General features: G+C 39.9%; 2 protein-coding genes and 1 pseudogene across 11 annotated transcripts in view; 1 reads left to right on the forward strand and 2 right to left on the reverse strand.

Annotated features, from left to right (window-relative positions):
* Positions 1-849, forward strand: part of STRBP (spermatid perinuclear RNA binding protein) — an 87,378-nt gene extending 86,529 nt beyond the window's left edge. Inside the window, exon 17 of the mRNA XM_081273356.1 lies at positions 449-849. Coding sequence (XP_081129482.1) covers positions 449-453 — 5 coding nt within the window. The 3' untranslated portion in view covers positions 454-849. The remainder of the gene's footprint in view (positions 1-448) is intronic.
* RABGAP1 (RAB GTPase activating protein 1) overlaps positions 1-12,655 on the reverse strand; it is a 172,764-nt gene that overhangs the window by 14,774 nt on the left and 145,335 nt on the right. The gene's annotated exons all lie outside the window — the stretch shown is intronic.
* Positions 6,755-8,275, reverse strand: LOC308637224 (heterogeneous nuclear ribonucleoprotein F-like; annotated as a pseudogene). Its single transcript has 2 exons — positions 7,213-8,275; positions 6,755-7,166 (listed from the first exon to the last, which is right to left on the reverse strand). The product of its transcript is annotated as a heterogeneous nuclear ribonucleoprotein F-like (transcript).

Genomic DNA, 12,655 nt, shown 5'->3' on the forward strand with positions numbered 1-12,655 from the left:
TCATGCTTCAATGCGACAAACACTCCTTTTCCTTCTAGGAAACTTGCCTCTCTTTTTCTATTTTCTTGGCTCTCCTACTTCCTATCAGCTTCCCTCTCTTTTTTACTGGTTGGCCCCCTCTCTTTCTCCAGTCCAGATGCGATTTTTTTTTCTTTCTGAATTATCCATGTTAACCTATCATGATTTGCAATTCTCTTTTTTTGTTTGATTCCCTCTTTTAAACTACTATCCATTTCATATGGTGTTTTTTAAATTATATATTTTTTTAAAATTATGAGATATAACATAGAAAAGTGATAACAGGCATTTAGAGTTTAAAGAATGACTATAAAGCCAACATTTTTCCCTTCTCAAAGCTTCAGTTGTTAGCAATGAACAGTTGATCTGCTGTTGGCTCCCAGGTCCAGGAACCAGACTTCTAGCTCGACTTTTTTTTTTTTTCCTACAGATTAAAAACAGAGACTTCAAAGGGGATGAGATGGGTCCAGATTTGCAGCATGGTCGTGTGGCTTCTCCAGTTCCCTGTTCTGTCCTCATTTCTGTCATCTTCAAGTAGCCCAGTGTTCTTACTCCTACTGGCTCTGTGGATGCCTCTTTAGTTTGGAGGCTCACAGGTCTTCCTCAACTGGAGCTCTCCTCTGAGGACATGCCTGCTGCAGGAGAGCAGGAGGCCAGGAAGACAGCCCTATGCTCTGGCTGCAGTCTGGAGAAAGATGCCTATCAAACACTTACGGTAAGCTACAAGCTGGGCAGTGACATCTTTCAACCCAGGTCTTTGTGGTTTAAGGCCAACATTGGGGTAAACTTTTTTTGTGTACCTAAGTGATTCACAATAAAAGCACCTAAATAATATATCTGTGTAATCAGAAAATTTATAAACCACCTTAACAAGTCGATAGTAGGGGAACAGAAAATAAATGAGGCTTGTGGGTAGCAAACACTTCCCTCCCAGTGCTCTTTGCAGTCTTGGTAAAAGGGAAGGGAGGGCGGTGGGTATTATGTGTTCCCCAGCACTTTCTAAAAAAATAACTGACACCAAATCCTATAAAACATTTCCCAAACCTTAACAAGAATTCAACTTTGCAGTCTTATGCTTGGATAAAGAATTAACATTTCCCCCACAAATATACATTTTAAAAGACTAATTGCCAAATAATCTTTTACATTTCATTATCCCTGACTAAAACTGCCTCATTCTCACAGAAAAAGACTCGACTCTTACTCAAAAGCTAAGGAGTGCCTGGGAAATGCCAGACCCTTTATATACACCATCTGATTGGTTCTTACATTTTTGTGATAGGATGTGGGCATTTCTTTTTGCTTTTCCCATGTTTTCTGCATTGAACATAAATTATTTTTATAAGAAATAATAAACATGCTATTTAAAAATAAATTCTCACAATTGTTCTGAGCTCTTTAAGATAAGGCCCTGCTCTTTTCTCTAAATAATGGCCTCCCCTTTCTTCAATTGGTCCATAGGGGTCACTTCTCAGGGATGGATATACACAAAGCTCTCCCACCTTCTCCAGAGTTTGCTGGTCCAGAATTCTGACCTCTTTACCAGCTCAGCATCCCCCATCCTTCAGCCTCACTCATTTTCAGTTTCATTCTTTCTCCCTCAAATGCCTCACTGCCTAACCTCCCAGCCTCACTCCCACTACAAACAACACAAACACACACCATGACTTCTCATAGACTCACAGCTGATGCTGACTTTTGGAGCATGTGGTTGCAAACCAGAACCAAATGGTTCAGGCTATTTCTGAGGCACAAACCCTGTCAAAAAGATGCCTGTCTTGTGAATGCAGACCAGGAAGTGCCAGCAGCAGAAGCAACAGTTCAAATTTCAAGCCTCCTTATGAGGCTGCAGCCAGGAGAAAGCAGCACCTCTCAGTCTCCTTGTCACATTATCAATATCTTCTCCAGGCCAGAACCATCTCACTTGTCTCTTACCATGTACACAGGAAGTGCCCAGAAATGCTTGCTAAATTAATGAGAAAGGACCCCTGTTCTCTGCACTGACCATTCTTCTGAGTGGAAATGGCAACCCGAGTGGATGTACAGTGCAAGTCTCTTCCTTTTGCTGGGATGTACCTGGCTCACGCCTATTCACCTTCCAGTTCAGAATCCAAAACCACTTCTGGAACCCTTCCCTCACACTCCAGGCCAGGTCTTTTCGTTATATCTTCTTAGAGTATCAACTGAATTCCTCTCCACAGTACACAATTACTTAAGTGCTTACTTAATATGCTACTTCTATTTTGCTAACTGCTGTACCTCCTCCAGTGCCTAGCTCAATGCTTGGAACACAGTTGGGACTCAGTAATCAGATGTTAAATAAATCAAAGGTAAAAGAGTGAAGGCCTTCCTTTCCACCTAGTAAGGGTGCAGTAGAGACACTGACATTTCCCACTAGTTGAGACAACCACATGTAGTGCTCACTGCTACGTATTAGCAATATGAAATGTACCTAGCTTCCCATATGCAAACTTCACAAAGGCAGGAACTTCATTCACTGTGAAATTCCTAATGCCTGTCCTATAGTAAGCATGAAGGCACTTAATGAACAAAGACAAAGTCTCTATTCTTAGAACTTCCAAGATTCAGTCAGGTGTAGCAGCCAGGCCTGTAACCCCAGCTATTCAGGAGGCTTGCAAGTTCAAGCCTGGGAAATTTAGCCAAACTCTGTCTCAAAATAAGAAATAAAAAGGGTTGGGGATGTATCTGAGTGGTGGAGCACTTGCCCAGCATGTGCAGGGCCCTGGATTCCATCCCCAGTACTATAAATATACATGAGTAAATAGATAAATGGATTGAAGGGGAAAAAATGCCCAAGATTCATTTTTGTCTCTTACTTATAAAAAAATGACACTATAACTGAGTTAAGGAAACAAGAAAAGCTGTAGATTCAGCTTCCGAGCTCTCAGTCACACCCACTGCTAGCTGACTTCTTTCTGAAGGCTTTGGAAGCCATAGGTTCACACAGAGATACTTTTGCTCTCAAATAAAAATCAAACTTGAAATTCAATCCTGTTCTGTTTAAATGTACCTTCACAGGGAAAAGAACCTTAACAAATTCCTGGGAGAAGACTGGATTTGTAATTTGGGTATACCAATTTTATACCCCAACGCAATTAGCCTAGTGGCTCCTAACACTGTTAGAGACAGCACCAATTTGAAAGTCTCTTCAGCACATGGCTCTTCCCTTTTTGAACACAGAAGTCAACCTTCCCTCCCTCCCCACAACAAAGTGCTCTACATCCCATTTCTGAGGGCTAATGGGCCCCTTGAGGTCAATCCATGGTCCCAGGTTAAGAAACCTTGAATTAGGAGGTAGAGACTTGTACATGCCAGTTTGATATTTAGGTATAAGTGCAAATTCAGCCTAGAACACCTCTCCTTTGGTCACTCATGGGTCATAAATCTGTCATAGGAAATTGACAATGTGCTCTTAAACTATATGCTACTTGTCCTAGGGAAGCTGGTCCCTGTTCAGCCTCTGAAAAAGGTAGTGCCACCAAGGATGGAAAAAGAAAGTGTCTACTGGTGTGTGTGGGAGAAAGGTGGTACAGTCTGTTCACTTAAGAGCTGAACTAGGGCTGGGCACGGTGGTGCATGGCCTGTAATCCCAGTGGCTCAGGAGGCTGAGACAGGAGGATTGCAGGCTCAAAGCCAGCCTCAGCAAAACTGAGGTGCTAAGCAACTTAGTGAGACCCTGTCTCTAAATAAAATACAAAATAGGGCTGGGGATGTGGCTCAGTGGTTGAGTGCCCCTGAGTTCCATCCCACTACTACCTCCCCACCCCCTGCAAAAAAAAAAAAAAAAAAAAAAAAAAAAGAAAAGAAAAAGAGCTGAACTTGGTGCAGGTAACAGACCAAGGCTCAAGTCCTGGCTCTGCCAGTGACTAACTATACAACTGAAGCAAGATGCCTAATCTCAGCCTCAACTCCATAAAAATCAATGGTCCTTATGAGAACTATTGTTATGAAGATTAGATGATGCAAAAATGTATATGCAGTGCTCAGAAGACTGCCTAGTATTTTTGTAGTGGGAGAGACAGTAATAGCAAGGTCTTTTCAATAAAATAGTAGTTATTACTTGTTGGTGTTCTTATTATCTGGCATCTTGTCCTGAATGAAGAGAAGGAACAATTCTTTGAACATGTGCTGCAAACAGTGAGTCATTCAGACAAGGTCCATTTAACAAGAAAAGCATGAAATAGGCTGCCCTTTGGAAGAGGAGCTGATTTCCAGGTCTGGCTTAAGCATGTGTTGAAAAGGTCAGAACCCCTGCAGGGTCATAGGGAGTCCAGCAAAGGGAGGTTGAATGTTAGTTGCTGTACATGTTGTGTGGCTGAATGGCTGGATGGTAGGGTTAAATAAGAAAAGGTCTGGAGATCCCAACTACAAAATCCTGAATGTTTTGTGTGGCAGGATTAACAGGAAGCTAAATAAATCTGACATATACCCACCTTCCTGCTTAAGAATGCTGGGGCAGGGATTGTGCTTTTTTCAGTTGCTAATTAAAAGAATCTGATTTACATAATATTTTTCAAGATAATAAAATGTCTCTATACCTTCTGTTTTATTTAATTCTCAAAGCAGGGATTATTACCCCACTTTACTGATAAGGAATAGAGATCTGGATAGATAACTTCTTCAAAGTCAAGTACCCAGTGTTAAGTGGCAACACTAGCACAAGAATACGAATCTAGGGTGATTCTTATTCCATAATTATCTGTTTCTTATAAGTACTGCTACATAAGAAAATTCATAAATGCTTGTTTGAAGTCCACTGACTTAGACAGTACTCTGGATGCCTGATCAAAGGTTGTCAAAACAGGACAGCCAAAAGACCATTGGTGTTTGAAGGATGTGAGCAGCAGTGACTCACTGGAGGGAGGGAAGGTTGACTTCTGTCTCTCACTACAACCCTGCTGTGCAACCTACCCAGGTCATGGGTCATGCAACAGAGACAAAGTCAGGATAGGAGCAACCCTTTGGAACTCCATGGCCTGCACTCTTAACTGCTTGAAATGAACAAACATTTCATTTCATTTTGGCATTTTAAAATTTGTTCAAATAGTTTTTACACTCAAACTCCTTGAAAGATCACAAAACAGAATTAAGGCATTTTGATTCTATTATCAGAATGTTTTTCTAAAATACAAGAAGAAAATTAGTAGTGGAGGCCACAACAGGTAAGGACCAAGATAAGGACAAGGGACACCAGCTTATTAAAGAAAGAAGGTAGTATCACTGCTGCCCTTGCATCAACTGGCAACATTTAGGCTGTTAAAAAGAAGAGGGCACCTACTCAACTATTCCCATAAAATCCTTGTTAAAAGGTATGAACAAAGAAACAACATTGTAGTGTGGTCTAGTTGAAAGGACATCTGAATTTAGCTACACTGTATAGAGTAAGTTTCAACTTTGACACAGACTGAATTACCCATGATTACATGATCAACATAAAAAAAGGGAGCCAATACAAAAGCAGTTTTTGTTCCATTCATTCAATCCTTCATTTATAGCAAAGCACAATGACTATATATGCATTGAGTGTAGAGTCTGAATTTCCTGGGATCCAAACCCAACTCCATTGCTTACTAATACTCTTTGAAATTTACTTCAATTTTCTAAGCATCTCTCTAAAAGGACCACAATAGTCACTGTAAGGATTAATTCACTGTGTGACCACCATCAAGAAATAAGACTGAGAAGTCAGTGCCCTCGTGGGGCTTAAGATCCTAATGTACACTACCAATCACACAAATGATCTGAAAAGAGAATGAAGTTCAAACTAGCATAGCTTTTAGCTCTTGAATAAAAATATGACCTAAGGGCAAATACTAACAAATGCCAAAGATCTTTCTGCTTCTCCAAACAACAAACTTCATTAATCTAGAGATAATGCTATTTGGTTTTTGTAAACTTTTTGCTTATAAGTAGTCTGCAATCTAGTACATTCACTTTTTCTTTGAAATACCAAATTCGAAGGAGACAATGGTTCAGAAATTCCATTTTGTCTCAGGCATAATTCTAAGCAAGTACACACAAACAAATTAGGCCCCATTATTCAGGTATGATTTAAGGAACTCACTGAGCCATCTCAGCATAGTTCTTGCCTCTTCTAAACTACTATCACACATCAGACTTGTCAAAAATCCTTACATAGAACAAAGAAAGCACTTCTCAAATTTCTTTGTGTATGTGAAAAAGTCATTATTTTAAGAAAAAGATTTAGTTAACAAAAAATTTAACAAGTTTCACTTAGCAAAATACACCCAAAAGGAAATCACAATACCAAGAAAGCTTTAAGTCAAGGCCTCGCCAATTCCTACAGATTAGTATTGTGTCTTAGTTCTCAAAGCTGACTTTAAAAAGCTTAATCTTAATCTAAAAATTTTAAATAAAGAAGAAAAAAATTAGAACATGAGAAATGTTTCTCTATGAATTAGGGACCTAGCACCTTTGAGTTCTCCCAAAAAAGTACATCTTCCCCAATGTGTTCACTGTGGTGTTGTGTAAAAGTCCACATTCAACATACTTAAAACTACTTTAACTCAGACACATCACTCTGAAGAATACTACCAAAATGTTAATCAAGAAAAACTTAAGAAAGTTATTTTTAGTTTACTTAATATCACCTGCTAGAAGAAAAGTTTGCATGAGAAAACACTGCAGAGGTAATTTTTAAATCCAGATTTCACCAACTCATGGTGCAAAATAAGCCCCACAGCTTCCTCTGCTTTTCACTGCTTGTTGACTGCCTGTGAAAATTTGATTGAAATAAATCAAATGTTACTACAAAACTAGTCATATCCACACATGCTGTTCTGACTGTTACAGCCAGCCCCATAACAGCCACTCACTGATTGGCTCTCTGGCCTGGGCAGCTGATACCCCCATGCCCTGCATCACCTGGATGCTATAAGCCCCATTGCTGGCCCCTGTCATTGAATTCAGGAAGAGTTCTATATACCTGTGCTGCATGTTGGCCCTGTCTTTTGACATAGCTGCTACAGCTTCTTCATGATTGGCAAACTCAACAACTACTTTGCCTGTTACTCTACCATCAGGGCCGATCTCAATGTGGACTCTCAGAGGGTTGAGTGGAGAGAAGATGTAAATGTCATTCTCAGTCGCTTTGTAGGGCAGCCCCCCTTGAATGGACACAGTTATAACAATAAGATCACAATGTTAAAACACAACAATGATAAAAGTAACTATTTGTTTCCTCTGCACCATGAATTCACTGACTTTATATCTATGGTCATACATTCCCAAGAGACAGTAACTGAGGTCTCTCCCAAACAGGTTGATGGTAAAGCCATAGCCATCACTCAGGCCGCTGTAGTCTTCATAGCCTCTATATCCTGCACGAGAGGCACTAGATCTCATCCTCTCCAGGCCCAACTGCTTTACAATGCCAATGTACCTCCGGGCTGTACCTGGCTGGTCATAGGGCCACTGCAGACATGAACTTCAGAGGTGGATAAGACTATGATCTAAATTCCTCCTTACTTCGTTGTACCTATGCCCTATTCTCTCCCCGTGCTTCCCTAGAGCCTTTTTAGCCAATTCCTATGAGCAGACTGCACAAAGGCCTCCCCTATAATCTTGCCCTTGGGGTCCACAGGCAATGTGATCTTGTTTGGCAGAATTTCCAACCCTGAGAAGAAATGAACAATTTCTTCCTTTGTGCATCCAAACAGGAGTCCCCAAAGCCACACGAAGCCGTTTTGGCAGTACTGGCACTGTATGGACCACTTTGCTTCAACACCCAATCCATCTTGGTTCTGTGTGACTTAAACATCTTAATATATCGGTGTCCCACAATTTCCCTGTCTTTTTTTAGGGCCATTTTTACATCATCTTCTGATTCAAGTTCAACAAAAGCCTCACCCCTCTGCCTGGCTTGTCTAGTGTACTTGAAATGGACACCTGCAACCATCATGCATGAGGCAGTCGGAGAGAAAGTTCTCCATGTTCTGCATTGATCAGGAGCAGGGCAAGCCATGGAGCTTGACCACAAAACCTTCACCTCCCTCAGGGCCTACCAGCATCATGAACACTTGACAAGGCAGATATCAGACAAGTTTGGGCACAGATTTCTCAAGGAATGATGGATGCTGTCAGTGGGAGACCTTTAAAGTAGGTAATAAGTTGTCCACTGAGGAAGGTAGGTCTGATTTCTACTTTTGATAAGCAAGGGTGGCTCGTGGCCAGAGAATGCAAATTCCACCCAACACTTAAAAAACGTAGAAGTCTCCGGGGAAAGTCCAGGTGCATCTTTTTTGTTCTTATCCCATGCAGCTTACCATGCCCAGGCTAGGCCATTGGGTCTCAAGTATAGGAGCGGAAGCTTCAAATTTCTTGAATCCAATTTTAAGACACAGGATTATTTTTTTCAACCATCCTCCCCCCGCCCCCACACCAACAAACTATGCATGACATAGTTATGAGTATGAAAGCACTGTGGAACTCCCAGGGCTGTTCATGATTTAAAGTAGAAGTGGATATTATATCAGCAGTGGAAGGAAACAATTTTTCTATCTCACATCACTGACCCATAAAGGGAAAGAACACACTTGACAAAAACAGCAAAGTGAGTCTTGATGTATATTAAGTTTTATTTTAAGAACAGGGAATCTAACTCCTCAAGAAAGAAAAGATTCCATAATAAGTTCACATTTTAAGGAGAAAGAAGGAGAAAGGGAGAAATAAAAAGTCTGGGAAAAAAAAAAGTAAAGAGGCCCAAGTCAGGCATGCAGATTGACAGAGAAAGGAAAGATCTGTGGGCAGAGAATGAAGTCTTTTTGAGCAACGCACCCATCTTGTGGCCATTTCAGATATTGCCACACCAATTTAACTCTCATTAGACTTTTGTAAAAGAGGCAGCAGAATGGAGTAGAAAGCATTAGGAATGTGGAATCAGAATTTCTACTAGGGTTCCTGACACTGTCCCACCAGTACCATTTGGGTAAGCTACATGACTTCCCTAAGCTTCTGTTTCCACACTTGGTACACCCTACTTGTTGAATACTGGGAGAAAGAAAGAAGATGTTTGTAAAAATTACACAAATACCAGAAATTACAGCAATAAGATCACAATGTTACAACACAACAATGACAAAAGTAAACTATTCGTTTCCTAGGCACATGAAGCAAAGTGCTCCTAATTCTCACCTTAATCAGGGAATACAACTGAGTAAACCAAGCAACAATTTAAAAATAATGGAACAGGATATCAACAAGTTGCACATCCAAAGTTTCCTTTGCAAATTCCATGCCAGAAGTTCAAAAGTTAGCTTCCCAACCATTCACAAATCATGAAGTGCCTTTTCCATGTCTAAAGGGGGCTCCAAGCCACAGATGATTTGGCGCATTCTGTGCCAACTGAGGCCTCCTACCTCATGCATGCCACAGCATGCACAGATCGAAGTGCACTTGCCAGTGATTCTTTTTTAACTTTGAATTGGCACACAATCACTGTGAATTATCACTCTGACAATAACTGGCTCAACTACTATCTCCATCTCCCTTAATATTTCTTGGTATTGGAGCCAAGATTACTGCCTGTAATCCCAGTAGCTCAGGAGGCTGAGGCAGGAAGACTGCAAGTTCAAAGCCAGCCTCAGCAACTTATTGAGGTCCTAAGCAACTTAGCAAGACCCTGTCTCAAACTAACAAACAAAAAGGGCTGGGGATGTGGTTTAGAAGTTAAGCGCCCCTGGGTTAAATTCCCAGTATTCTCTCATGTCTTGGTGACTCTATAGGCTTTCCATGCTATGACTGAATTTCAAGAAAAAAATTATTATTTTGTCTAAAATATGTGCAAATAGGGAAAATCATCCAAAGTGTACCTCAAATATGCAAAGTTCTCCAAGGCTGGAAGGAATTATTTGTTTATGCACAAAATATATGTGCTATGAAGACACCCTGAAGACAGCCTTGCTAGCCTTACTTTATTCTAAGTGTAGCAAGGGGAAAAAAAAAAAAAAGATATCAGATACCTTTTATCTGGACTATGGAAATAAAGAATTTATATACTATTAAAGTGATTCAAGCTAATGAAAATCCAGACTAAAGCCTCTAGCTAGAAGCTATTTTTTAAGTTTTGCCCAAATTCACCTTAAATCCTCTTTGTAAAACACTTTAGAAAAACTCAACAGCATATTCATTCATTCAATCAGTATTTGCATGCCAGACCCTGTTCTTGGTTCTAAGAATTCAGCAATCTCTTCTGTTGCAGGACCCCCACTCTAGGGATAGAAAATCAGATAGGGTATGAGACAAGGGCATAAAGGGCTGGGGAGACTGCTACTTTTGATATTGTGACTACAGAAAGCTTCTGATATCTGAGCTGAAGACTGGATGAGATGACAGTCGACACAGACAGCTAGGAGAATGTGACAAGCCAGGGTAAAGGCCAGAGGGGGGAGAACAAGCTTGGCATGTCCCCAAACAGTGAGGTGGCCAGGGGGATCTGAAGTCAAAAGAGCAAATGGAGAAAGCAGCATGAGATCCCAGGCCAGACCTTGTGGGTCATGCATGTGACTTTGTCAGGACTTGCAGGACATGGTAGGAACTGTGAGTTCTGTTGTAAAATAAGAAGCCATCAGGAAAGAAAAAAGAGGGGGGGGGGTCTTATGAAAATGGAAGGGATACCAATAGGGTAGAGGAAGGGGTGGGAGATGGGGAGGTATCATGAAACAAAATCTACCAAATTATGCTATGTCCATGTATGAATATACCACAGTATTATACATATAATTATGCACTAATTAAACTACTAGTAGTAACAACAACAATAATAGAGGGGATATCAGTAAAGTTAGAGCAAGTGGATCAGGGAAAGGAGGAGGGGAGTCAAAGGGAAGGTATTAGGAAATGAGAATAATCAAATTGTGTTATGTACATGTACATATGTGGATTAATGAATCCCATTATTATGATTACAATCACTAACACACACACACACACACACATACACACAGCCTTTAGAAAGTTTTAAGCAAGGAAAAAAAGGGACAGAGAAAAGTCAGCAAGGAGGCCCACCAGGTAAACAAGAAATGGTGGTAATAATGAAATACAGTGAGATTGGGCTCTTAATGATGAAGGCTGATCAGAGTGTCAGGATATACTTTAATGTGGAGTGTGAAGATGTCAAGTGTGAGAAAGAGAAGTCAAGGACGACAATGAGGTTTTTGGCCTAAGCAACTAGATACTGCTAACTAAGATGGGGACACTGAAAAAGAAGGTTTTAGAGGGAAGACATTAAGAGCAAAAGAGTTGGCACCTTCTTGTGTGCTGAGCCAGGTTGAGGTAGAAAGAGTGAATCTGAATCTCAGAACTTATTTGGGCCTATGTTCTGTGCAATCCGTTTGCTTTAAACTTTTTACTGCACAATATCTGATGTCTGTTAGAAAAACTAGAGAGGAAGTGATAGTAGTAGCCATTATTTCTTTTCAGGCACTGTAAAGAATGTGTGTGTGTGTGTGTGTGTGTATATATATATATATATATATATAAAAATTGTAGCTAACCCTTACCTCACACACACAAGCTTAGCCATAGTACCTGATGCATGGTGAACTATCATTAAACGTTAGCCATAATATCTGTGACGTATAATTTTAATCTGAATGGAACTTTAATGATAATTTGAATTTTCAGAAGTTCTATTTCTTTTTGTTTTCAAATTCTCCAGTCACTTTATATTATGCCTTCTATTGTTTCTTGGGTTAATAGGTAGAGTTTTTGTATCCTCCCTTCAATAGACCAGGAAAAAAGTCCCACCTATGTGGAGGTCTCAGATTTAAATGCCTATTAAGGGCCTGAAGTCATGTCTACTATGTATGTGTGATCATTAAAACCCTAACAACACGGTTCCATATTCCCTTGGGATGCTGATGTATGAATTTACACACATTAGTTTTGAGCTACTTTCTTTTGGGCACCCTGTACATCCATTTATCTTTTTTTTTTTTAATTGTTTTTTTAGTTGTAGTCAGATACAATACTTTTATTTTATTTATTTATTTACTTTTATGTACTGCTGAGGATCGAACCCGGCACCTCACATGTGCTAGGCGAGCGCTCTACCACTGAGCCACAGCCCCAAGCCTCTCTATCTACCTTTTTTTTTTTCAAGTTTATTCAAGTGTTTAAACATCTCTTGGGTTGTATTCTGTCTAGCCTCTTTGTGTTCAAAGAATAAAGGTAGTCTGAATTAGCTCAATTTGATACTTAATCAGAACCAGCAGTTCCATATTATTTTATCGAAGAGAAAATGAAACCTTACACAGAGGTGAAGTAACTCTTGAATCCAAACCTCTGCTCTATTTTGTAGATAGTGAAGCTGCCCCAACATCTGCCTTGACACATGAATCTTAGTTCTACTTGAGGGTACAATTATGTCATATGTATGTACCTTATAGAAATCTGAATATAACAATTTACTCTATCCCTGCCTACACCCTGAAATTCCAAACTAAACTTTCAATTATTTTTTTCTTTCTTAAAAAATACAACTTTATTAACACATGAGCAAAAGGCAATAATGTTTTTACCTTAAAAGAATTATACATGTCATAAAAGCTATATGAAGTAATAAAATCAAGTGGGGATTCTTAGTTTATTAGTTTCA

The sequence above is a fragment of the Spermophilus citellus genome (genome assembly GCF_964194105.1).
Source record: "Spermophilus citellus genome assembly, chromosome: 2".
Lineage (NCBI taxonomy): Eukaryota > Metazoa > Chordata > Mammalia > Rodentia > Sciuridae > Spermophilus > Spermophilus citellus.